Source organism: Chroicocephalus ridibundus, chromosome 13 (genome assembly GCF_963924245.1).
Source record: "Chroicocephalus ridibundus chromosome 13, bChrRid1.1, whole genome shotgun sequence".
NCBI lineage: Eukaryota > Metazoa > Chordata > Aves > Charadriiformes > Laridae > Chroicocephalus > Chroicocephalus ridibundus.
This window is the reverse complement of record NC_086296.1, coordinates 640960-668162: the sequence shown is the minus strand read 5'-3', so window position 1 is coordinate 668162 and position 27203 is coordinate 640960. Positions and strand designations below refer to the sequence as shown.

At 45.5% G+C, this 27203-nt stretch overlaps 1 protein-coding gene and 1 long non-coding RNA gene across 18 annotated transcripts in view; both read right to left on the bottom strand.

Annotated features, from left to right (window-relative positions):
* Positions 1 to 1815: 1815 nt before the first annotated feature.
* Positions 1816 to 14726, bottom strand: LOC134522887 (uncharacterized). Of its 8 annotated transcripts, none has more exons than XR_010073163.1 (6): positions 8898 to 14726; positions 6747 to 8382; positions 6038 to 6438; positions 5569 to 5712; positions 4823 to 5074; positions 2454 to 2986 (listed from the first exon to the last, which is right to left on the bottom strand). It is a non-coding gene; the product is annotated as an uncharacterized LOC134522887 (long non-coding RNA). The 8 variants fall into 8 exon arrangements; XR_010073164.1 differs by lacking the exon at positions 5569 to 5712 and having other exon boundaries at positions 6747 to 6868; positions 6979 to 8382; XR_010073160.1 differs by lacking the exon at positions 5569 to 5712 and having other exon boundaries at positions 6747 to 7089; positions 8069 to 8382.
* Positions 14727 to 17304: 2578 nt separating this feature from the next.
* The window catches only part of PPM1F (protein phosphatase, Mg2+/Mn2+ dependent 1F), a 28676-nt gene continuing 18777 nt past the window's right edge, over positions 17305 to 27203 (bottom strand). For 3 of the 10 annotated variants that reach the window (XM_063351577.1, XM_063351574.1, XM_063351576.1), the window contains exons 6-7: positions 26764 to 26857; positions 17305 to 25645 (exon numbers count right to left, since the gene is read on the bottom strand). In XM_063351577.1, coding sequence (XP_063207647.1) covers positions 25272 to 25645; positions 26764 to 26857 — 468 coding nt within the window. In that variant the 3' untranslated portion in view covers positions 17305 to 25271. The remainder of the gene's footprint in view (positions 25646 to 26763; positions 26858 to 27203) is intronic. The other 7 variants (XR_010073214.1, XR_010073213.1, XR_010073216.1 and 4 more) reach the window with 7 other exon arrangements.

The following is a 27203-nucleotide window of genomic DNA, read 5'->3' as shown; positions in this document are numbered from 1 at the left end:
AGTTGCGGTTTTCCGTATCCGCTTCCGAAGGCGGTACAATCCCAATCCCAATCCCAGCCCACTGACCCCCCGAGCGTGGGGCTGTTTGAGCGGGGGTTGGAGGGAAACGTCCCGGTCTGGGCTGCAGCCCCGGGACCCCGCGTGGCACAGACCGACCCGGCCCCGATGGATGGGGTGAACGCTGCCATGGGCGGCCAGCGTAATCTAATTAACTCCTCTCTGTATTTAACAGACATTTCACTATAGAGCTGGGGGTTTCTTATGTATTTGAGTGGGATAATGCTTCTGATGTATTTATTTTTACTTGTATATAATGTTTTCCTTTCCGTGATGTGTTCTTCTGCATGTTAGAAACACAGCATTATTTTTCTTAGAAATTTTAGACAGCAGTAAATGTGAATAAATGTTTAAATTTTCTGAAACCAAGTAAAATATTATTTAAAAGGTTTTCTTAACTCTAAAAATGAAATTATGCTTACAGTTCTGATTACATACATAAATAAATCTGTCATCCACAAATGCAAAACAAATGATTATAGAGAATCTAGCTTAAACACAACCTGTCATAGCAAATTTAATTAAAAATTGGCATGTATCTAGATTATTTTCTACCTTCACCAGGATGTGTCTGATCAAAAAGGAAACCAACCAGGCAGACCAGGAAATTGTGGAAAGACTGTCAGCTGCGTTGAGTGCTGTGTTCGAATAGACGTCTAATCCAATTAAACCCAAGTAAGTGGTCAAAAGGCTACGGCATGCTTTCCCAACGGCTTCTCCTGTGGCAGAGCTTAGTGCGTGTACTTCCCAGACGGGCAGACCAGACGCTTTTCAGCCTCCTTAAATACACTGCCATTACCTGCACTTAACGTTGGGTCTTTTACCTTAACAAGGTGACATTAAAACCTCAATTCTGGAAAGAGCATAAATGTGTTTTAAGAAAATTATTAGTTCCATGATCAAAATAAAGGGGTGTGTCGGGGCAGGAGAGGTGATACTAAAAAGTGATAGCAGATAATGAAAAGGAGGGGGAAGAAACCCCCATTTATTTCAAACAGAAATAAAAGCACTGCCAAGAAGAGTTTGTCCAACCAGGAACACAGTTCCTTTGGTTGAGAGCTGTATCAGGACGCGGCTGAGCCCGGCCATCGGGCAGTTGAACGTGCGTGGACCAGACTGTCTCCATCTTCCCATCGCCTCCGGGATCACCCGGGTGAGCTCATCCCACGGCCAGGGGCTAGGAATTCTCCGCTCTGTCACCCGTCTGCTTTAACTGTGAGCCTCGTGTTCTGCAAAGGTCTCCGGGACAGCACACGCCGTCCCGCGGGAGCCCCACGAGCCCCCTCAAACGGCATTACCAGGTTTGGGCGCAGGCGAGCCGCTGCCCGGCAGGGACACCCTTCCCTGGGGCTGGGGGGCGGTTCGCGCTTGTTTGAAACCAAGTCTGCGTCTCCCCACATCACCATTATTGCATTAGTCCTGTCATGTGCCTGGGGACGGTGCAGACGCAGGTCGCGGTAACTGCTGTAGGAGTTGGCATTTGCTTCCAGAGCGCCTCAGCACGACCCCCAACCTCCCCGGCACCCAGCAAAGCGCAGGCATTGAGCGCATGAAACAATTTTCCCAGTATTATTTAAAAAGACCTCAAGCCTCTGTGCGGGGGTGACGAGAGAGCGAAACAAGACATGTAAGATGTTTTATAGAGATATATTTTAACTTCTAAGGCACTCAGGAACCATGGTGATGAATGTGACACAAACTTAAATTGCTTAGATATGAGCTCTGATCCACAGGGAACCATCCCAGGATTCGTAAAGAGCATCGGATGCTAATAACTCGCAGCAGCACCTGCCCGGGCTCGGTTTAGCTGGTGACACGCGGCTGAAGTCCCTTGAGACCGATTGTCATTTCAGTGTCGGCCACCGCTTTGACAGCGTAAGGTGACCTCAGCGAAAGCGAGGATCTCGGCGTAGTCTTGCGCCATGGGGAAGGGAAAAAACAGTCTCTCACCCAAATTGCCAGGCAACTGACACCAAAACAAATTTATTCCCCCCCCCAGTATTTCCTTTTTTCCCCATTCAGCATTCTGACTGGCTTTGCAGGAAGCTTAGGGTGGCTTATACACCGCGGGGTTAAACCCCGTAAACAGATTGCTGTTTGTTCTGGGCATGCCAAGGGGAGCACAAAAGATTACTAATTGCAGAACTCTACTGCCAGTAACGACCTTGATCTTGCACTAGTGTCCCTGCCAGAATCTGTCACTGTCGTAGGAGATGTCTCCTGTTATCTACCACGTTCTTCTTAGATTTGCTGGTCACAAACACAGTTTGAAAACACAGTTGCAATTTCGAGTCATGCTTATGTTCCTTAGTTTTGTACAACTAGTTTATAGCCATATTCTAAATATTTTAAAAGGGGTCCATTTTACAGCAACCTTAAAAACTTATTATATAATTCTAACAATTTAATTAATATACTGACATTTTGTTGCTCTCCCTATAAAATTAACTTGCTTTTATTTTTCAGCTGCAGTAGCAGCAGTACCCAGGCACTGTCCCGCACTCCAGTAATGGAAATTTCCCAGCCTCAAAGCACACTCTGTCTCAGTCAGCTGCAATAAAACTGAGTGATTTCGATATTGTTGTGTGCTTTACTTGTCCTCGGTTATCGGGAGCTGGTATCTCCTGAAAACCAGCTACTCCTCATGAGCTTGCTCCATCTCGCCCAAGACTTAAAATTCAGTAAACAAGCTCTGGACGATAAGAGAACTGAACCACCAGATAAAAAGGGGTTTTTTTTTGCAGGGCTGATAAAAAAATACCCATAAGGATGGTCAACATTCATAGAGAACGCGAGAGTGCCGTGCGAGGACGTGACCTTGCTCCAGTGACCGCTGTTTTCTTGTGCCGAAGCTTTATACACTGGAAGGCTGTTAAGTTTTTACAAAATATCAGTCTCTTGATCGCTGTATTTCTGATACCATTGATTGCTAGGAAAATACAAGAAAATACAAAAAAGGAGATAAGATTATTACAAAAGATAAGATCATTACAAAACCCACAAGACTAATGATTTACAAATCCTAAAATATGCAGTCTGTTTCCCCCACCGGTTCTCAGCTCAGCTGAGACGGGACGAGAGACGCCTCCAACAGAGGCAGAAGTCACAGGATGCAGAAACAGGATTATTAGGGGTTTGTGTTGCCCACATATTGCAGCAACCGCGTTTTTAATACTGCTCGTAGTTAAAAACGTAGGGAGCGTTTGCGATGAAGAGGTTGGCTGATGCGAGGGCAGAGAAGGGATGATGAAGGAAAGAATAAAAGAGGGGACCGGCACCTTTGCTCTCCAGGCTGAGGGAAGAAAGGTGTCAGTCCCTTCCGAGCGCCCAGAGTCTGCGTGGCATCTTTTTAGTGGATATTATACAAGTTACAGACATCTGTTTCTACAGTCCAAAACTGACGAGTCATCATTCCTTTTTAAAACAACCATTTCTTTGGCAATTTTGCATATCTATAGCAGATAGGAGCTGGGCAGAGGAGAGGTTTCCTGCAAGAAGTGGAGTGGCGGCGTTGTGAGCGCGGAGCCGAGCGTCGGAGCCTGCGCTGCGCGGGCTGTGCAACACCTCCAAGCCCTTCCTGTTTACCACCAGAGAGACCGCTTTCACCACATCACAAACTTCCACGCATTTATTAATAAACACTCCTAGAGAGAAAATAATATCCAAATATACAACCCCCTGTGGCATCTGTCATTGTAGACAATAGCAAGTTTTCGTTATATATACCGGGGGACTATCTGTGCGAGAGAAGCGGATTTTGAGGGCCGCATCCACCTCCCGCTGAAGCCCGTGCTGCAGCCCTCATTAGGTCATCGGACCCCTGGCATAGGATTTCTCTTATATGTAACTATCAAGATGTTTGAATGAGCAAATGTCATTTTTACTACCAGCATTTGTCATTTTTGTAAACAATGCGGGTATACAGAGAACGAACATCTGCAGAATTACAGCACAGAGCCTTATACGAAAATGGCGAAAGAAAGATTTGCTTCCAACAACAATAATCTGCGAGTGCCAAGGTACCTAATCAAATACACAAATCGTGCAGATGTTCGGAGCGGCGCTGGCTCGCTGTGTGGCCTTTCGCACTTGACAGCTCTGTTGTCTCAATTAATTCTTCTGGATAAATTAACCCAGCCTGAGAACGCAGTGCTGGGGAGCAGAACGCTGCAGATTCTTCAACACCAGCGACCTCGATGGCGCAATCTGCACCCCAGCTGATAAGATCTCTGGCACGGAAATGCAGATTATTGAGACCTATTCGGGGTGTTCTTGTGATCATGGGCAGGACTTGGGAGACGACAGGCACACGGCGGGGGCGGGGAGGGAATCCAAGGTTTCTACCAACCCTGCAGGGAATGAGCATTTTGGTAGGTAACTACAACGCAGAGACAGGCTCGCGTCTCTCAGAGCCCCACCGCGGAAGGCGGCTGGTTGCGCTCAGCACACACTGTACAACTTATCTCTGCTCCGCCTGCTGGGACGGACGGGCGGATCTGAGCTGCAGCTCCCCGGGGTCACTGCTGCGCCGCATTCCAGACGGGCGACGACTGTATACGATTCTACTTTAAACGGCTACAGCATTCTAAACTCTGCCACAAGACTGTCATCGGCTAGACCAGGGGAAAGACTGAAAGACGTCCCCTCCGGCCACCAGCAATAGATCTAGCTAAATTGAATTAATAATTACGACATTTGTAGCTTTTTGGATTGGGAAAGTTTTAACAATGGGAAAATTATCTGGCGCACATTGTTGTTGTCTTACCTTCCATATGGTGGTTATTACTCCAGATATGCAGAGCCTAATGGGAAGAGATGCCTTTTGTAACTGCAAGACATCCATTGTAACCAAGCGCTACGTTTATCTCACTGCACTACCGGGTCTCTGGGTTTTGTACAAGTGACACAAAATTGCTGTGAGCATCTATCAGCCTCCTGCATCTCCACTGGCGTTTCAATGATGTCTCATTTCCCACTGATGTTGACAGAGCCAAACCGAACCCCTGGCCTGGAAATCCTGGGGGAAAGACCAACAGCAATGAGAAGTACTTTTGACTATTACAATAAAGGCTGCTTTTAAAATAAAAAATTAATAACAAATAGCAGAGTGAGAACACCACTCTTTTTGAAGGATACGGCAAAACATCTGAAATATCTGTAGGATGATGCTCTGCATCCAATTTTACAGGTACCATTAACAGCGGCAGGGTAAGATTAAGTGATTACGCTCTGACAAACAGTAAGCGTGGGACAGCAGACAGCAGATGTCCGGCCACTTAGCCCTATGCCTCGCGCACCAGACTGTGGTATGGAAATGTGTGTGGATATTTAATTGTTATTCAGCTACAAGCTGCCTGGATTTATGAGCCTGGGAAGCGCTTGCGTTGCAGTGAGAAATGAGCGTTTATCAGCACAGTAGCTGTGCCGGCCTTTCCCGCAGAGGGGCAAAGTCCTCCCATCTATGGAAAATGGATTAAAAAGGGGAGCGTCCCACTCTCGTGTCCCATTTACCTTTGGGAAGTGCAGCTGGATAAATGCCAATATAGGGACACATTTCCATCATGAACTCCGAGCAGCTTTTACTGCTGCTTGTCACAGATAATAAAAATGCAGCAGCTGTCCTCTTATCAAATCCCAATCTGGAGAAATGTGTACCTAAGGGACATAAAGGGGACGACTCCTTCAGGGACAGTGACGTGGATACACGGGAATAGACCCTTTAAGAACGAGATTAGGAAGATGGGGCCATTGCCCCGCATTCAGGCATTTTTCTGGTGCTTGTCGCAGCAACCTTCTGTGGTCGCTCTGAAGGTGGCCTCTTTCCTCCCTGGTTCCCCTTCCCCCCCTCTTGCCCATGGCAGCATCCCCCCGCCCTCCTGCGCTCCCCTTCGCTGCCCGTGGATGCCCCCCCGGCCCCTGCCCAGCCAAACTCCCCGGGGGGCTGCCTTCGCCCCGCACCGCCCAGGAGGAGAAGTGGCACCTTCGGGGCCGAACAGCAGCAAAGCGTCCCCCAGCACACCCCACATCCACCAAAAGTCTGCCGTTGGTATTTCTCCCACTCATTGCGGTTCCAGTCTCCGTTCTCACAGCGCCCGACTCTCCTTCTCTGGCCTGATATATTTTTTGCTGAATTCATTTTCTTACAGTTTGTCGAGCTGCAGGAGCTCAAAGGGCTGACGAGCCCCAGACCTGCACAAGGGGAGCCAGGAGCAGACGTGTCCTTTTTAACACTGGCAGTCCGTTAGATCTGGCTCCGCTGCCATGCGGGATCACTCCCTAAGTCCGGTCGCATCTGCCAAAGAGGGAGCTTTGACTACACTGCTGAGAAGCCTTCAGACTCTTCTTTCGCCTTTGCCATCCTTTGCTGCGCTCTTCTCTGTGCTGGAAAAATGCAGGAAAAAATAGTCACGAGGGCAATTTTATAGAGACTTCCTTACCACCTCCTTCCTGCTCGTCCTCTTCCTCTCCTGTTTCTGCCATTTACCCCTCCCCAAATCTTCCCGCTGTAATTCTCCGTGCTCCTGCTGACCTCCTCCTGCCATCTCACCTCCAGAAAGGCGCTCCTGATCCAGGACCTTTCTCCTTGCGAACAGACTGCACGAGCAAGACAGACCCATGCAGGCCGCCTTTCCCTGGACAAGCGCTCAAAAAAGGTATTACACAATCCACAAGACATGCGCGTTACTCACCAAAACAATCACGGGTATCCTATTTCTGCAGCCCTGCCTCTCCGTGCTTGTTTCTCCCCAGTGTCGTACCAGCGTGCCGAAGCCAGCGCCCCGTAACAGCCGCGCGTGAATCAACCTAAAGCCTGCGATGAGGGAATTTCTGTGCAGCTGCAGCGATGAGCAGAGGCAGCCCCACCGCCAAGGATGGAAGCATCTCGCTGTGTTTGGTTTGTGATGTGGTCTCATCACTTACACTGTTGAATTACCAGAAATAGCAAGATAGCAGCTCTGCAAATGGAATCCATTGCAAACTGTCGTTTGTTGCCCTATTCTTGTTCCACATACATCAGGGGTAGCGCATCATCTGATAAATCAAGACATAAGAAACAAATAAAGGGCTTTATATTGTAAGGGGGGGAAAAAAAAACCAACCTTCTAGAAATACTGTAGGAACATTCACATCCTCTATTTCTGTCTTTTATGAAAGGCAGGCTGTGTCTTATTATCATCAAGGAAAAAGTAAACAAACGTAATTTAATCAGTTCTGTCTTTCGTTGATTTGCATCAGCAAGAATAAAAGACAAAGGCAGAACGGAAAACAGCAGCTTTGTGCTAAAAGTTTGAATGCACAAAATACTTCTTTCTCCAGCTGTCAAACATTAAAAAACGCTCTGCATACCAGCAATAATAAAAGTGTCAAACAATTGACCACAATGGCAATCACAATGCTTCATTAAAAGCTCCAAAGCGGAGCAGAAAAGCTTCCAGCCGTTTGTTAAACAGAGCTCAATGCTCGGATAGTTTCAGAAAGTGTCAGAAGCTGCTTTTATCTCGCCCAGTCAGCCAGAGAAACGGCTGCGGGCCCATTTCAGCCCGGCTGGCGCTCGCCCGAGGCCGCGGCAGCAGCTGGAGGCGCCACTCGCTGCCCTGGGGCCGGGGCACCCCCGGCACCCCCCAGCAGAGGTTAACGTCCCTCCCAGCCACCCGGCCGCCACGCCACGCCGGGATATAATCACTGATTCTGTATTTACATACGTAATTACAGAGAACCTAACCTATTTGTTCAGCTGACAGGCGATGCTGTGATAAGGAATTTCAGCAGACAGGATATTTATAGACCCTTTATCTCTCTGTACAATCAGAACTAAAACGTCAAACAATACCCCGAACGAAGGGTTGTTTCAGTTCAACTTTTCCCCATTGTTGCTTTTCCCTTTTTTTTTCTCCCCCCTCTGTCTGGTTTCTGCCTAAAACTTGGCAGTGAGGAAAAAAAAGGGAATGTGACTCACGCTGACAACTTCATTTGCTGTAAGAGACCTCAGTAATTGCTCTAACCCACTTACAGGAACGCTGTCCCTCCTCTCCCTCCGCCCCGAGACAGACAGAGGCCCTGGCTCGAAGGGCAGCAGCCCGGCTAATCGCGGGGGTCACGCTGTCGCTATCGCTCGGGGAGTAACCAGGCCTCTTTCTTTTCACTCGTCGTCTTCTGGAGTCACGTTGGCCCCCCGCAAGAGCCCAAAGCAGCTTCAGCGTCAGGGGCAGCTCGGTGGCCGGGGCAACCCGGGCTCCCGACGGTGCGGGGTCAGAGCGGCTGCTCCCGCCGCAGCTCCGCGGCCCCAGGATAAGGCTCCAGCAGCCCAACAACGGCCACCTTCTCCTTTTCCGACAGCGTGGGGGCAGGGGACGGTAAATAGGAACAGGAGAAGAATCAGCAGATGCCTATGCAGCACTCTACCAAAATATATTTTCATTTTTAATTACATAATCAACATAATGAGAGTGGCATTCGTAGTGAGGGGGCGGAACAGATGGCAAAGACTTCGTTTTCAGCAAGACATTAATTAACAACAATTCTGGTTTCTGCTAGAAAAGGGCGTTTGTTCTGCTCTAGCAGGGTTAAGGTGGGCACTTACTACACGGGACAGAACTCAGTTTCCCAACACAGGATTGTGATCTTTGTGGGTTTTTTTCCCCATATCCCTGTTGATATTTCCAGGCTACTCTCGAACACAGCGACACCCTACGCGCAAAGCCTTACTGAAAACCAGCACAAGCTTGGGGCCTAGCAGGAGCTCGGGATCCTCCTTGCAAACACGTCTGAATGCTCAGTAGACACATAAACGCAAAGAGGAAAGGGAAGAGGAGTTAACACGATTAAGTGAGAGAGCTTACGCTGCAGGTGAGGCCTGTGTAACACACAGCAGCTTCACGGAGATACGGCTGGCGTTAAAGCTGTCTCAGATGCTCTGCAGAAAGTTCTCTCTCCTCTGTTCCAGGCACTCGGGCTCGGCATCTTCAGCACGCTGGGGCAGACGAGTTGGAAAGAGCTATCCCAAGGGGGACTGAAGCAGAAAGTAGCTATGAAAGATATTTATTAAAACCACAGGCAGAGAATACATCACCCAGACACAGCGAAGAGGGAAACAGCACAGGCCGTGGAGAAGTCGGGCCTCTCTGAGCTGTCTGCCGGGCAGCCAGGCACACGCTGACCAGCCACAAGCCCCCAGGAGAGGGGAGGTTGCTTTTCCCTGCTCCGCATTCACCCTTAGAGGCTCCCCAGGGCCACCCCCGAGTCCCGCGGGGGCTGTGGGCCGCGTCCATCCCTGCAGGAGAGGGAGAGATCGGCCAGAGGGAGCGGAGGGAGCTGCGCGGCAGAGAGCACCCAGATGAGCACAGGCAGGAGCGGAGGACAGTGCTGCGGGGAGGGAGAGGGGAGGCAGCCGTGTACGATAGTGATATTATATACAACAGGGCATCCAGATTCACCCGCTGCGGAGCTTGGAAAGGAACCCATCATTCCCACGTCTCAGCACTCCTCCCTGTGCTGCCAGCGAATATCTCACAGCTGACAAGAAACGTCTCTGCCCATTCTGGCGACACACACATCTAGAAAGGATGCGTTCCCGTTACTCCCACTTACTCCGTGCAGGCAGTAGATGGTTGTGGGTCTGTGCTGTAAGCTGAAAATCACGCCCCTACCCATTGCACAGGGGAGTGAATGATATGATAGCAGAGGATTTTTTATTTTCTTTCAATGTGTGTGTAAAAAACATAGTTGGGATGAGTTAAAGATTACAAGAATATTATGGTTATGAAGCCCAACACTAAAAAATTACTATATGCCTGAACCAAGAACGTCTGTTGCACCTTTCAGCAGCCACTTGAACTCAAAATAGCGGATCAGGCTGCCGTGCCGTGCTGCTCTCGGCCGTTAAGACAGCGCATCCTGGCATCACTGTACCGAGCGTAACTAACCTGCAGGATCGCGCACGACTTGGGCCTCCATCAGTTCACGCTGTGTTACTCCAGAAATGGGCCACGGGGAGGAACTCAGTCACTTGCATACATCAGATGGCAGAGATTCTTTGCAGGATGATTTTTAGGAGAAGTGCCAGATATCACCAAAACCGTGCTTAGGAGGTGCGAAGTAGAGGAAAGAAAAGAACACAAATAAATTATATTCTGCTCAGCCTGTCCTCCTTTTGCAGGGGTTAAGAGGGAGACGTGACAACCAACAGAACTACATTTGTACTTACAGCTCCTTTACTGGGAGGAGAGAATGGCAGCTAAAAACCCCTTGCAGATATATTACCTTTAAAAAAAATAAAATCAACACTACAAGAAGTTAACTCTTCAAGCAAAAACCAAAAGAAAAGCGACCAACAGATGCACAGACAAGCACTGACTTCAGTGGAGCTGCAGGGCTGAATTTGGCTTGAATTCTGTGAAGCACTTTCAAAGCAGGAGCATACTGCATACAAATGAGCGTTAAATAATTCCCATCATTAAGAGAGCTCTGAGCAGCTCATCTGGACTTTGAAAACAGCTAAAGCAAATGTACATTGTTTGAATACCATTAGGGACAGTCATTAACTAGCATTAAGACATCTACAGTATCGACAGTTAGTGCTGTAATAAGAGACCCATCCTGCTTTCCAGGTTATTTTCCTTTTATTGATTTGTAGAATTTCTTAGGCACAAACTTTAGAGCGCCACAGAGCTCAGCAATTCACGTAGGAATACCCATTAAAGAACTACGCAATTCCTTCTTTTTTTTATATCGCATCTTTTAATTTTGGTTTTTAGAAACATAGTCCTGCTTGTCTGGTGTAAATACCATAGACTATTTAAAAACCAATATATATCAAGGAAACAAAGAGGCAAAGATGTAAGCGGGTTTACCCAGGGTGACAGGGAAGGACGCAGTGTAAGAGAAACAGACTACAGGGTGCGGATGGCCGGTGTTCTGGTGTCAGCCCTTCGTCCGCCAGCTCTCAGCAGAGCCGCTGAGGCGGGGGACAGATAAACCGTGGCCTCACACCGTACCTCAAATGCTTGGAAACGTGTTGCAGAAGTAGCAGGGACAGGCCAGGTGAAGAAACCAAGCCGTGCAAAGAACCAAAGGTACAATATAGATTAATATGGTTGAAGATCATAGAATCACAGAAGATACCCAAGTGCCGGAGCCCCGGGAGGTGAGGAGTGCCGGGACACCGAGCGCCAAACGCGTGCAGCACGCTGCGGGGGGAGGCAGCAGCCTGCGGGCTGAAGGCAGCTGGAAGGAGTCTCTGATGAAGGCAGAAATCGTTCTGAGTGACTCAGAATATTGGTATTCACAAAGAGAATTGAGAACAGGCAAAAATAAATAAAGCTGAAAGCAAAACCCAAAGGCCAAATCCCTCTCAATAGCCAGAGCGCTGATACAATCTGAGCAACCAAACAACAGCTCCTTGTGAGAACCTCTCGGTGCTGCTTCCCGCACCCAGCCCCTCGCCAGCGCTTCGCAGCCTGCGGTTCTTCTGACGCCGTTCCTCTGGCCAAGCACAGCCCCGGTGCTCTGCCCTCCACCCGCCCAGCCCCGGCTTCCCCCGACACTGCAGCTCCCCAGCCTTGCCCGGAGCCCCGAGCGGCTCAGCCCCGCTCCCGCTGGCCGCCGGCTCCTGCCCGCGCCACGGGCACACGCACACCCGTCACCACAGACTCCATGTCCCAGTAGTTCCATTTATGAGCGGATTTATGTCAGCCGGCTCCAAGACTCCGCTGCCATCAGCGCAAGATGTAGGCAGGCAGCACTAAAACCCCACGTTCTCTACGTGTTACAGTGAAGACTGAAAGACCGATTAGTTTAAATTTTTTATACAAGTGTGATGGCTTTTTGCCTTTCTGTTTTAATTCTTCACAGAAGAGCAGGGACGGAAGTTGCAGTTCTACGCGCTGGAAGCGAGAGCAGCCAGAGCCCGGCCGGGGGAGCGGTCTGCGGGAGCAGCAGCACTTTGGCGGGGCCGGCGCTAAGAGCCCCAGCGCGGGGGGCAGCTCCCAGGGGTGCCGTCAGACACACACCCGCAGCAGCGCCATTAGCCCGCTAATGCACATCCTGGCTTGGCCAAGGGCTGTTTGGGAATAGCTCCTTCACTTAACATTTCATTAATAAGAAAAAATTAGAAGACAGTTTTCTAATGGTAGGGGCAGGCCTCTGCAACATATCTTCCCATTACAAAAGGTGATTACTAGAAGGGGGAAGAAATGAACAGTTTTCATTAGTATTTGTATTAGGATTTATTCATTAACCTCTCCTTAAACTACTTCGAAGTAAAAAATACTAAATTGCTTGGATCCCCTCTCTGTCTCTTTCACCCTACAGAAAACAGCCACTTTCCGATCTCTCACTAGCATCGCCAAATAAATAACAAAGCCAAAGCCACCAGTCACAAAGGGGCTTAAGGCTGAGAATACAGATCCATAATTTCTTTACCTTAGAAAGCAGACAAAACCAAGACACAAGTTGAGATACTAAAGTTAAAGCAAAACCCAGCCTTATAAACATTTCCAGGGGGAAGAACATAATGGGGGCGGGGAAGACGGACGGACGGACTAGATTAAACCATTTTTCAAAGGTTTTAACGTCAGTCCAAAACCAAGCACTTGAAATGCTCTCCCCATAATCTTCTGGTTAGAATACAATGCAGCGTGTAGCTGGAACATTGTTTCAGTGGTTCAACCCGTGGCTTCCAAACACACTGTATTAGACTTAAATGTAACCTTAATAACGGACGTCTAGGGTTCGGTGTTTACCTCTGTGTCCTCATCCATTGCTACAGATCTAAAGCTGATTGCATGCACTGGTAAGAGGAAGGTCTGTCCGTGCATGATTTGATGTTTCTAACGTTTTGAAGACATGAAAATCCACTGATGGTGGGACAGAGAGAGGGAGAGGAGTACATTCTGTTTTCAAAAGCAGACTCACTGCCACAACAGCAAAGCCTGCGCTGCTGAATTTGACCTTTGCCCCAGCTGCAACGCTCGTTCCTTCAGAAACAGGGAGGCTTGAGGTGTCTGACAGGACAGAAGGGGGGAGCTGGTAGAGCCACTTCCGCATGGAATTCACCGCCCCGCGTCCCTCCCAGCAGGGGTCCCACGGCAGCGCTGCTGCAGCAGCTCTGCTCCAGGGGCTCCTTCGGGAGCCACCACCGAGGACACGGTACCTTTAGGGCCCAACGGCATTTCTCCAGCTCCGACTGTCAGGGAAAAATCCCGACGTGCATCCATGGTCCACCCCATGCTGGTCATTCCAGCGGCTGGCACAGCGGCGTGGCATCGGCTGCACCAACAGAAAGCAACTGGGAGAAATCCCTGATGTCAGTGGCCCAACGCGCGTTACCTGCGCCTGTCTGTAACCCAGCAATTAGATCCATCCTTAGCAGCTTGGCTTAATTATAACTTAGAACTTCTTCAAGCATAAACTTTGCACAAGACTTTAAATGACTATAATTAATTATGCAGCAAGCCTGAAGTGCCTTCTGGTCTATTGTTAAGATTTTTTTCTCCTTTCCTCACACTGACACCAGAACCTGGTTTTGTAAAGGGACTGGGCTGTAGACTAAAAGAGAGGCATCTCTTACAGCGTGATAAACACACACACAAACAGCTTTGACGTCTTCTATAAAGAGAAACAAGGCTTCAGATTTTTTTAATCTTGACTAAGAGATGCAAAAAGATTATTATTCTAACCTATACTTGCTTAGTCCCACCCTGTACACGCGTGACTTCTTTCCTGTCTCCAATTTTAAAGTCTTTTTGCACTCCCAAATGACTGCCGCTGCCCATTCCCCAGAGATCTGGCACCGGACAGCTGCGCCCCAGCCTGAACCGGCTGCTAGAATTTTAACCAGTAAAAAGCAAAACACAGAATTAGTGCCAGAAACACTCCAACTTCTTAAAAGATACAGGGAAGGAAGGGAGGTATTATCACGTAAAGAAACTTTTCCCACTCATCTTCCCAGCGCCTACCCACAGCCAGAGAACACTGCGGGAATGACACAGCGCGGAGGGCTCTTCACCAGCTTGCGCCAACGGGCGACATCTCCTCTCTTTTCCTGCTGCTTTTGGGCTGGCTTCGGCCAAAGGAAGGAGGGAGCCCTCTGCGGGCAGAACGCAGAGCCCCGCAGCAGCGCTCGGCTCCTGGGGACGACCGGCCTCCGCCGCCCCAGCCCCTCGCCTCACCTGGGGGCAGCGGGTCCCTGGGCCGCGGGGGCTCGGCAGCCGCGGGTCACGCAGAGAAGTCGGGCTGGGCAGGGGCGGACGCCGACCCCTTCCCGACGTGCTGACTCCACGGCCTGGAACGCAGCGTTTCTGCACTTTTCTATCGCTTCTGCAATCTTTTTCGGGGAAAAGAGAACATCCCCGAACTGCAGGCTGAAGGACCGCAGCTCGTCTGGCCCACCACAACGGAGCTGCATTTTTTTCTTCTAGGCTGTGCAAAAGAGTTGGTTTTGCCTCACTATGTGCCTCGAGCATACGATGAACTCCTGTATAAAACGAGCAGGTTTATGTTTGTCAAGGCATGTTCAGAATATTTCTTTCCAAGAGCTGCTTCTATTTCAAGGCTAGATAACAGCTGCACCATTTAAACATTTAAATATTTTCTCATTCTAATGAGAACTTAAGACTCCTTCCAAACAGCTCAACATAACAACATAAGAATGTGGCAAACCCAAACTTCAAAACATTTTAACTCAGTAAAAAAAAAAACAAACCAACACCAAAACGCAAGTATCAAAAAGCATCTAACAAGATATTAAGTATTAGTTGTAGTGCAACGGGTAACAGATTTTGTTAGATATGCAAAACGGAAAAGTTCAAATACAGCTTAATGCTTTGAAAATACAAGTTTTGTTTTACATAAGGGATGTTGACTGTAAGACATCTGCACAGTTACGCATGCAGAGCTGCATTATCAGTTTGGTGAAACAGGTAAATACCCATTACAGTCTCCACACAACATTTGCAAGCAACTTTCTGTATGACATATTCAAGGTTATGCTTGATTTCTAAATAAATAGATAGAGACAGTAGCATGAAAGCCCGTAATCTATATTAGTGCTACCAGAATAGCAAACTTGATCTAGATGCAGAAAATGTTTTGTCTGGCCATCGCCGAAGAGCAGAGACAGGCGAAGTCTGCATTACTAGAGGAGAGCCCGTATTTCTTACGGTTCTCCTCGTCTTGGAAGAGGCACCTCTGCTTACTCCACTTCCCAGGTGTAGAGGACAGGTATTTCCAGACTGATCTGGTAGAGCTCAAGAATTAATTTCCGCATAGCAACACCCAGTAAAGTTTCCTAGAGAACCTGGATGAAACCAGCAACTACTAGTCAAGGTAAACTGAGCAGCTCTACGAGAATGAAATAGCCCTCACACGTGCTTAACAGTCACTAATTCAGGCTGAAACAGAAACATCCGCCTCATCACCGTTATTCCATTACTCTCCACAGCCTAGGAAATGAGTGGCTACAGATTTTACTGCACATTGTCCGCAAAGAAACATACAACAGGGGTGGTTAAACAGGACATGAAGATTTGTTATTGCTTGCTTGAACAATTGAGGTGGTCAATGCTTCTGTGTCATGAACCCCATCAATGGCACCCACATTTAGCTTCATGTAGCTTTAAATCAAAGTTTTACATTAATTTCCATGGGCTTACTGATTTCTTCTTGCTCAAACCCACCAGCAGCAGAGACTGCAGACGACTGGTATCACAGAGCAGAAGGTTGGCTATGAGCCCCGTGCCGAACACACGGTCTGCTGGAGATCTGCTAGATGAAAAAGAAAACATTCAGGAGTAAGATAGCACAGCCAACAAGAATCAGCAACGTCTGGATTTTGCCTCCTACTAATCAAAAGGAGACAGTAAAGCCAATGTTGGGCACCATCAAGGAGAAACAACAGCGATGTCCAGTCCTGTTCTCAGCTGCAGCTGGAACAGCCTCAGGTCTACGGCACCCTTTGTTAGGAAGTACCAACGATGCCTGCAGGACACTGGAGTGACTTGGTTCTGCTCTGTGTTGTTACCAGCAAAGAGTGGCTGTAGTTGCCTTTGGACTGCGGAGCTACCTGGATGATGGAGGATGACGGATGCCCAGCGCTGCTTCCCATCATCACAACAGAAGAGCAGCAGTTAGCTGTTGCCTGTGCTCCCTGGTGAGCTAAATGAGTCACAGCTGGGAAACGGCTGCAAAACCTAGGCAAGCAGATCACCAACCCACACTTTTCTGAGAATTTGCTACTTTTCTAGAGATTATTGCAAGTGAATTTTCACCTCTGGAATTCTTACTGTTAGAAAAAAACACAAACAACCAAACCAACAAAACATTTAGAACCATGAAATGGAAGATATTCTCAAGACATTTGAGGTTTGATCTGAATGAAGTAGGTCCAGGTATGCCCACAGCACCTTGAGCAGAATCTACCTGATGACTGATTATGGTTACACTTATTTTTGTATTTCTAGAAATATCTTATCTGCTTCCCTCCGATACAGCATTCTGGGCTCTTAGTAGATTTTAATTTTTCTTCTTCACTAGGATAAATACAATAGCATTTAGACAAACTGCCTAACAGGCTGCATCTCTCAGACCCCCAAGACTGTCAAAGAGTGTTTTTATCGAGTCTCTGATCTCTGTCCTGCCCTCCTTACATCTCCCTTTCTGGAGGATATGAACACCAGCACTTCAGAAACAATCACACAGAGCAGCTTCCAAGTCATACTTATATTTTGAATGTTACCATCCTTCTCAAAACTTCCTCCATGTTTTGTAGTAAATTAACTCTAACATACTCCAAGAATTCACTGTCCATCCTTCCACTTCAGCAGCTGAAGACCACTTCTTTAACAAGTATCCACGTGAACAACAAATTGTCACGACCTCTGCTGCAACAGGGTCTTTCAGGTCATTATCCCATTACCGTAAGATGTCAGGTAGTACACCAGACTTCGCCTGCACCATTACTGTTGTTAGCTGGTAAAAAGAATGAAAAACCCCACTTAGCTCAAATCAATGAATTAGAGGTACGCAGTCCATTTCTAAGGTGGTTTTAGTGACCTCATCTTTTCAAGTAAGCAGGCTCTGTGACCCGAAGGATTGTTTACTTCTCGTGCTCCCACCAGTCTCTTTTCCCATGGAAGAAGGTAGATTTGGTGACTGGGTGACCAAGCAAAGATGTGCAACGTGACCACTGCGAATCCAGCTACTTGAAGTATTAGAATGAAAAATACATTTAAGAAACGAAACAAACAATGCTTCAAATCACTATGCTTTATTAATACTTCAGAAACATCAGGTCCTACAGTGGAGAGTCTTATCCCCCCCCGTTTCCAATCACTGCTTTGAAACAACTTCTTGCAATATGCAAATAGATACATGAGGCACTGTGTGAGTACAAAAGTGACAATACAAAACCCCAACAATCAAACCTCATGCCATACATACATATAAAAAATAAGATAACGTAGCATAATACACACAAGCACTATTAGAACAATCCATGTAAATGAATGTACAATATGCATAGCATTTAATGATCAATGACAACCGGTTTCTGACCTGTGCACAAAACCAGTCAGCTTAAATAAGATTTTTAAGATACTAGATAAGCCACAGCTTATAAAACCTGCTGTACTGCAGCTTTTCTGCTCAGGGTCACAAGTGCAGATTAGCATACAAAATAAATAAGGACTACGATTCTACAACACTTGGCTAACAGCTTCTATTTCAAAATCACTGGCCCTCTTACTTTCATTCAAGGTTCGTTAGCCAACACAGTGGCAAGAAACGTGCCTAAAGCAACAGTTCCACTCTTGTACTGTTTTAATACTGATAAGAACACATATTTTTAAGTCAGCAGGAGTAGTTAGAGAGGTCTAACTTACCACTAAATAAGCACAGGACTGACGTTATCGTACAGAGCAGATGCTGAGGAACGAGACTGAGCGGGAGGCTGAGCAGCCCCGTGGCTTGCTGCAGTCACCAACCTGCCTGTTCGGTCAACTGGGCGAGAGCGAGCTGAAGAGGTGAAGACAGTCAGAAAACTTCCCCCCACTCTAAACAGTGCAAATGTTTGAGAACACAAACAATCTGCAGGAACAAGGAAGTACAGAGACAAGAATATTTGTGAAGTCTTATATTCAGGATGGGAGCTACTGTTACCTGAAATAAACTTAAGTATTCCTATGGAATAACATGCAAATAACAGGATTTTCTTCTTACATGTCCAGTACTGGTCAATGCCAAAGATACAACAGTTGTTGTAGTCTCTTATCTTCCTAGCTGACAGGGTACTTTCTACACTCTTGGCGTTGCAGCCTCCAAAGACAGGGACCCCATTCACTAGCAACACAGATTAAATTAAGATTAAAAAGTGGCAACTAAACTGGCTTAACAGCCAATGGAGTTTACAGTCTAAGGGGCAGCATTTGGGGGGGAGCTGACAACGTAAAAGGACATAAGAGATAGAAGAAAAAGAAAACTGGGAAGAGAATAAGGAGGAGACAGAGCACGACTGACTTTCAGGAAAGGAAGTTAAAAGCAGTTAAAGTAATAAAGTTAAAAGTACTTAAAGTTAAAGCTTTATACTGTCCTTTTTTTTTGCCAGTATGAAGTTTTAACCCCAAACAAAACAAACATCTTGCTATTATCAAACATACTGGAAGGAAAAAGGAAAAAAAAAAAAAGTAGCATTAATCATCCAGTACTAAGCAGAATGCCTTTTAACAAAGTTAGAAAGGGAAACATGAAAAAGAGGAAGTAATAGTATTTAATTGCCCTGAGAAGGTCCCCATAGGATCTCTCTGGTTTCCCAGCTATTACCTCTTTATCCTTAGACATCCAAAAGGAACCATCATTCCTTAGGTAAAGGACAAATGCGTCCTGCAGGGAGCAATGGTCGCACCTCCCACCTCCCCTTGCCAAAGCGACAACCCTTCCACATGCCTACTGTACTGCAACACAAAGGATAATAAACTTCGAGAAGTGATCCGCTAGATCAGGAAAGAATGGTCAAGTTCTTGTGCATGGAAATCCAGAACCATTTAATCATTAATAAGTTCAGTAGTTGCTATATTAATATCTCCTGGAAATTAGTATCAGGCTTAATAGTCAAGAGAAAATTCAATAATCATAATCTAACTAGTCACTAAGCCCAGATACATCCAGCTCCTTAGAAAGCTAAATATATCTTCTCTCTGCAGAATAAAAAGCACATATCAACAACAAGACACGAAACCCTGACTGAGAGGAGTTTGTTAACAAAATAAAGCAGACATTACAAAGCAGCCAAATTCTTTTGCTTAAAACAGTGGTTTTAAGCTGACAGTGCACTGCCAACTCTCCTTGGTTGTTTTTCTAATTCCATTGTTTGCATTCCAAGAAGATTGAAAACATTTCTTTTCCTATTGATTTGTCCTCTTCTGTTTGACAAAAGCTGCATCTTGCTGAGTTTTCTATGCTGCCAACACAGCTGTCTGTTGTTTATTTTTGTGTGCTCCAGCAGCAGCGCGCACAGCTTGGAGAACACATTCAGCCCCAACACTGCGCAGTTGTGGGGAAGGCTCTGACGGGTCACACCAAAATAAAGGTTTCGGTCATTCTCTGTGAGCTTTTGGTTTCCTGTTCTGTTCAGAGATAGGGCTATCACTAGAGCCTACCAGTTCATTTTAAGGTAGTTAAAGCTGCGTCTATGACAGATGGGTGTTCGAGTCCAGTCACTCCCTCGTCTCCATTTGATTACTTTCCAGCTGACATGACTGAGATCAATATAAATAACTTTAGATAAAAGTACAATCCAATAAATATATTAAGAACGACCCAAACATAAGCAGAGAGTGGCTGTGTTAGCTCTTAGAAGTTTTGCACTCATTTGAAAGCTCATTTTTCGCCCTCTCCAGCCCTTCCTGAATGACATTTTGTCCATCAGGAGTTTTTGCCCCTCAAAAAGGGGAACGGACCATCGCTTACGGGTCAGATCTTGCCTGGTCTGATGGCTCAGGCCTGATTATAAAAGGGACAGTGATAAAACTAAGCAGGGAAATTTAATTCAGGCTTAACTAGAGCTAAATTCGATATGAATCACCTGCAACCTGCTCTGTTGTGGCTCACACCCCCCCACCTTCTCCCTGCAGCTACGTCAGGACTGGAAACAGCCTGTGCCTGGGGCTGCACGTGAAGGACCTGCAGCCACAAGAACATCAGTAATTTAACCAACAGTCTCACTCACAGACTGGAGCTCAACCAACCGTTTATGCCCGTTACAGACTGAGGGCATCTGCTGGTGATGGTCACCTTCTGTGCAAGGCCATTTAGAAATACCTGCGTTCCTCAGCCACTTGTTTTGGAAGTTTTAAAGGATTTGGAAGGTTTTTAAAGGATTGCCTGGGAGGGAAGTTCCAACCCCAAACAGCTGCTTTAAGCTCTCAACTGAAAATGGGTTTTCCAGTGCAGACAGCCAACTTGTCTCCAGAATTCAGAAAGCAAGAGAAGCACTTTTCCCAACACCCAACAAAAAAATGGAAATTTTAGTGGCTTTTCATGACAAAAAGCTAATAGCACTGGAAATGCTTTTAAAAAGAGCAGCATCTCATCTGACTTTGAATTCAGCTAAGTGTCTATTAAATGCTATTAAAGTCATCACTGTGATTAACACTATTCAACTGCCAGCTCTGCAGCAACCACTCTGTGCCCAATTACTCACCAGCCGTATTGATTCATTAACGCACTTACGGCAGTTACTCCCGGCAGCAGTTGCACAGTGACCAGTTACTGCACACACTGAGGCTCCCCGAGCACTGCCTTACACAGACGGGTCTCCAGAAAATTCCATTTAGCAGCATTAGCTTCCAAGACAGTGCTGAGGGGTCACAGTCAGTCACCTCAGATGCTTTTACTGCGATTTCTTCCTTGGCTGTTTGAAGACAGAGTTACCACATCTGAGTTTTGCCTTTTTAATGGGTGTGTTTCTAATTCTTTCAAGCACTGGTATTTCACTCTAAAGAACTGACATTTGTAGCTCTATTTTCCAGCCCACTTCCTTTTTAAAATAGGCATTAATAATACTTAAATGCATTCCTGTCTCTCTCTCTCACTCCTCCATCACTCAGAGGGCGGATTTTACTTAATCTCCCTCTGTTGTGAAAATTTTCCTGAATTTCTATCCTCTGTATTCTCAAAAAAAGACCCCAAAACCAACCCCTCAACAAATGTGATTTGTAAAACTGTAATCTTGTCTATGTCAGACCCAGAAGATTTCACTGTCTTAGGTATGTTTCTGTGCAGAAGAGGGCAGGGTAGGGAAAGGAAAGAAAGGTAGAAGTATGAATTACCAGTAAGCGAAAGAGGTGTTGGATACCCACTAAGCAGAATGACTAAAGCTAGTTTCCAATCAAGCACAATACAAGAATTTAAGCATGCTCTGTTTTGAAAATGCAGGCTTCTTTAAGGAGCAATTTTTCTGATGCTGGGTGCTAAAATGCAGCAGCATTCATTCATTTGGAGTCTAGTAAAATATGAAAATACTTTCATTTTTCATTAAACATTTGTCTTGAATCCTTCAGCTAACTTCTACAGCTTCAAAGATTTTGGCTACACTGGAGAATTGTTTTTGTTGCAGGCCCATCAGAAAGACAACAAGGAAACAAGCAACAAGCAAATTAGTCAATTTGTCATTGCTCAATTTGACATTGGTGGACAAGTGTTAACATATTGTAGATGACATGGGAAAAGCCCACAGAGGCGAGATCATTTCTCACCAAAACTACAATTTATTTTTAACCAAAGGAAGGCAAACAGAACAGAACAACCAGCACCAGAAATCCAAGAAGTTTTAAAAGGAAAGATAAGAAACGCTAATGTAGCACATTAGTACTGTAAATTCACAACACAGCACCACTCCACAATTTGGACTCTTTAGTTCAACTTGCTAACCTTCTGCTGGAGCTCCTTCCCCTCTCTCCTCACCACCCATACCCGTGACACTTCTTCTAACGGTATTACGCATCATGGCTCGTGACATCAAAGTCACAAGTGAAACAAAAACGGGAGGCTGCCTTGCCATCCCAAGGATAAGACCATCCTGGTGACCATTTCCAACTGAACTTTAAAACTGCACTTCCAAAATCCATACTTGCATCCTGTGTCATACTTTCATTACTGATTTAACACTGAAGTTGAAATGTTGGGTTTTAAGAAAAAGGATGCTTCAAGAATAGATAAGACATCTCCAAAACCAATCTTCCCCCAAACAGTACGTGAAATTTTACTGTAGGTGACACATTAAGACTTATTTATTCCACTGATAGGATACAAACTGCCATTTTTGACCCAGTTACAACTCCTATAGACCTGAATAGACTTTTTAAAGCTAGTAAGAAGTCTCTGAAAAGTAGAGAAATATTCTGTATCCCCTCTGAAATCTGTACGGGATTTATGGGAATCCAAAGACTGTTCCTATCCGCTTACATCTCAAAGAAATGAGGCACTAGGTCACTGAGAATGAAAATATCTATGTAAGGGAACAGCTTCTCAGAATGCAGGATTTTGTCCCTACAGCATAGCTTCAGAATTAATTTTTTTTATTACCACAGACAGCTTTCTAAAGGCCCATTCCACTGAGCTCCCATTAAAAAAAAGAACTATCAAATTTGAAATAAATAAGGATATTCTCACATAGCTGTAAGTATCCATTGAAAGACTTAGACTTTGTAAAGGAACTTTACAAAGAATTTGGCTTGCTCAGTTCCCTCCATGTTTCAGGAAATTTGGCAAATTTCAGAAACCAAACCACACTGTGAATTTAGCAACACTTCACACCTCCCTTCTTAAATACAACAGCTTCCCCCTCTCCTGATAAACCTCAGATAGCAGTGAAATCAAACAATTCTGTATGATTCTTACTGTATTAATGAGAACTGTTTCCAAGACACAAAGAGGCACTAGTGGTCATGAGAATTCAGCATGACACTGAGTATCTGGGTTAGAAATCAAGGAGATGGGAGATGGTGAATCCAGAGGGATCACTAGACAAGTCTGAAGGCCTCCTTAACTGACGCGGGTTCGCCACAAAAATGGACAGGTGCAGGTACCCTACCAGGCTGCCAGCACAGCAAGCCTTCCCCATGCATTTCACGGGCAGCAAAACGTAGAATGGAAGAGTGCCTGCAGCCTTCGCAGAGGAAAAGCTCCTGTTGCCACACAGCAAAACAAGGCAGCCGCTGTCCGAGTTGCTTTGTGATGAGACGCAGCTCACCGAGGAGTCACTATGTTGAACCGTACGATCATCCACAGCAACCCAGCACAAAACTCAGGTGCCCAGGTACCTGCATCGCCCCACTCCAGCTGACGATTCAGAGTCCCCGCAGACACCAGCAGCGCTGCCCTGTCCCTCCTGTCAGCCACCTCAACCCTCTGCCGACATCTCCTCCCGAAGCAACATTCCTGTTCATCACCTTTTATCCAACAGGACTGACACACTGCAATGCCACGTGCTTCTAAATTAGGCACACAATCTTGCTGCCAGATGTAAAGCACTTCTTGTTTAGACACAGAAATTACTAACACGTTTACCACCGAGCCTTCAGCTCCTGTTGGGTCCTGCTAGCCGGCCTAGAAGACAAGAGAAAACACAACCGGAGGCTCCAGCCTGGACATAACAGGCACACAACAACATATGCATTCGCTAAGATTCTTCCGTCCCCACCTCAGCTTCACATCTCTTTAGAAAGTTATTTAGACTCAAAAAGTTCATGAAGTAAGGCCAAATTAACCATCTATTTATCAAAACCTGTTACTAAACTGTTTCTAGATCGTGTTATTAAATTTCTTGTGAAGGTCCGAAGTGTACTTGTTTTTAAACGAAAAGCCATGATGACTCGTATTGTTACTTTATGATTAACTAAGTAGAGCTTTTTGCACAGGCAGGGGGTAAGTCACAGTACGTATTGTGAAGCTTTTACTACGAGCCACAAGATTTGGCAAGAATGAACAAGATGTTTTCTTGAAACCTAGTTCCCACTAAAATCATTCACAAAAATTAAATATTTAAGTGCATTAAACGTTAGTATTAATGAAATAAAAAAGTCACATTCTAAACCCACTATAAACTGGCTCACCAGAATGTGACAGGAAGCCGGGAATCCTTGGGTGAAGTATTTAAGGCACTTCAGGGTAGTCAGTTTTTAAGACCAGGTAATAAAGACACAGCCACTTTAAAATTCTAATTTAAATAAAAACCACAACAAAATAAAGTAACACTGCAAAAAATTCCTCCAAATGTAAAGTTCAGTAAATAAACAAATAAACACTTAGAATAAAAATAAAATTCTCATTTGTATAGTACACAAAAAGCGGTAGAAACAGAGCATATTTAACTGCTAGAGCACACATACTGTAAAGATCTCTCAAATACAACAACAAGGGTCCTTTCTTTCCAGATTGCCAAATAGCCAATAAAGCCTGTTTGTTAGGGAGAAACGATCCAGTGCAGTTAAATATCGGATTCCAGTTTATAAACCAGAGCATCCCAGAAAGCAGCTGATGTTGTATCATTTTGCCTGGGATATTTCTACTTAGCTTTCTTCCTCTTTTTCAGGAGCATTCTGTTTCATTTTCTCCTCTCCATACACACACGATTGAATGTCTCTGAATAAAGAGACCACATCATTCTTGAAATATCATCTTTGGTACAAAACAAGAGCAACTCACACAGCGGAGTGGTGTCCCCCAGCCTCTGGCACACCCAGCCTGTTCCCACACACAGGCACAAGCTTTGCTGTGATGGCGACAGCTTCTCTTCTCCCAGTCTCCAAAGTAACATCACAATTAAATACAACATACAGCATTCTTTTTAAGCGCTAATTTAAATTTTCACTCAGAATTCACAAACGGGAATTCTCACCCATTAGCTTATACATATTATGGTTTCTTACCACTTCCAGGGCAGAGGGATACAACCAGCGGCCCTGGGACACACTTTAGAAGTCTGCTCCCAGAAACAAATAGCTGTACAAACCTCCACGTCTGCTCAGTGTTTTTTGAAGGGAGGGGAAAGAAAGGAGAAGACAAATGTGAACTCAGTAAAAGGAGTCTTGCCTTTCTGTTAAACGTTTGTCCATTTGTCATTTTTTTCCTGATGCATTTTGCCTACTGTATTAGAGGCTTCTTCAGTGGAAAGCAGTTCCTTACGTGAACTTAATTGAACGTTCTGGATTAAGCACATTTTGTCACTGTGTGGCTGCTGCCTCACAGCTGAGGAAATTAAACGGTGAGCTCCGAGCATCGTCACCAGCACCAAGGCTCTTGGGGTCTCTGAGACAGTCTGCCAAGATGTCCTGAGGATCCCTCAAGAACACCACTAGAACGGTGATGTTATCACTGGATCCATTTTCCTTTGCAGCAGCCACCAGTCGTTCTGCTGCGTGGACACCTGCTCCTTTGGTTTGCATTAAATGATCTAGGACCAAGTCTACAACCTCATATGGCTTGACAGCATCAAAGAATCCATCGCAGGCTAGGAGCAAGTAATCTTCAGAACCAGTCAGCTCAAATGAATCCCCATCGGCATCACCAGAGATGTAGGGTTTCTGACATATGTCACCTAGGACAACAATCAAAACAAAGGCTTTATTACTTCAGATGTAAACAGTTACTTCTTCACCCATCAAGTGCTTTTACTGTCCTCAAGGACAGCCAGATCACAGTCAGAGGTACCTGATGCAGGACAAGAGCAGTGAAAAGCTATGAAATAAGCATGGAAGGCCTTTGCTTCTTTAGGAAGACTTGGACCCTGCCTAAATCCAGGGGGTTTCTAAGCAGTTACTCTAATACACACTTTCCTAATTTTGCAGGGAAACTAAGGAAATTCTTTTGAAGCTTTTTCTCTCTGAAATATATTTGTGCGAGGAGATAGTCAGGCCTTCATTCTATAGGCATACTTCTTGTACAGCCTTCGGAATGCTATGAAAGTAAGATTTTTTTTATCCAGATATTAAGCACAATGCCATAAGAATCTGCTCATTGCGCTTAGCTCATCAGTTTCATATGGACATACTTATTAACCATGGATTGCTATTGATCCAAGTAGTATTATACAAAATCACACTAACTTGGTTCCACTCATACATGACAGTTATCTACTATACTTGCCCAGGGTCTTTTCTCTTTTTGCCCTAATTGACGAGTAGCAAAGCAAGCTCCTTTAATAAGATTCTGGAATACTACAATTAAAATGCCCTAAATTGCTGGATATGTGTGATTTGAAGGAGTATGCAGTGATCTGACTTAAGAAGTGTAGTCAGGAGAAAGATATACTAATATTAAAGTGGACAAAAAACCCCAGAAAGCATACATTCAGATACATAAAGATGGCTAAATGAACACTTATTACTACCTCCACTTTTACAAATTAAATACGTCTGTTAAGCTAGTGTAGAACACCACAGTATCAAAGACACTTAGAAGCAGCAAAAGACTTAGAGGTATAAAAGAGTTAGGACTGTCATGGCTAGTGCGTAAAATAAAACAATATTCTATGCTTATGGTAAAAGCAGTAAGATTATATAGCTGCAATCTAGCCTTGTGGCAAAGATAGTAAGAGTGGTTCACTATTTGGTCGATGCTCAAGAAAACGCCATTTACAGTAAACATACCATCTCGGGTGGTGTGTTTTACATCAAATTTAATCTGAACTATACTAATTCTGATGGTTCATCGTACCAATTGCTCTGGAAACAGCCAAGGTACCATTAACCCGCCAGCAGTCCATGTAGGTTACACAACCACCCAGCGTCTCAATACGTGCTCTCTCATCCTGAAAAAGAGTAGAATACAGTATTTATACTGAAAGCCTACCCGTGGCTTCCTGACCTCATTGTTCTCATCGAAGAGGGGAAAAAGGACAAAACCCCAAACCAAGAGCTGCTTCAGCTTCTGTATTTACACTATGAATACAGCAAGCACGCATATCAGAATCTAGCTGGGAAACATGCACTTAAGATTACTGGAAACAAGCCACCTACTTCCCAACCGTACCACGGCCTGTGCACAAAAAAAGCAGAACTTTTAAGCCTTTGTATCCTCATGTTTTTTCCCATATGAATGAGTACAGTTTCTGCCACTTCTTCCCATCTCATGCAGCAATTGGGTAAATACATAAA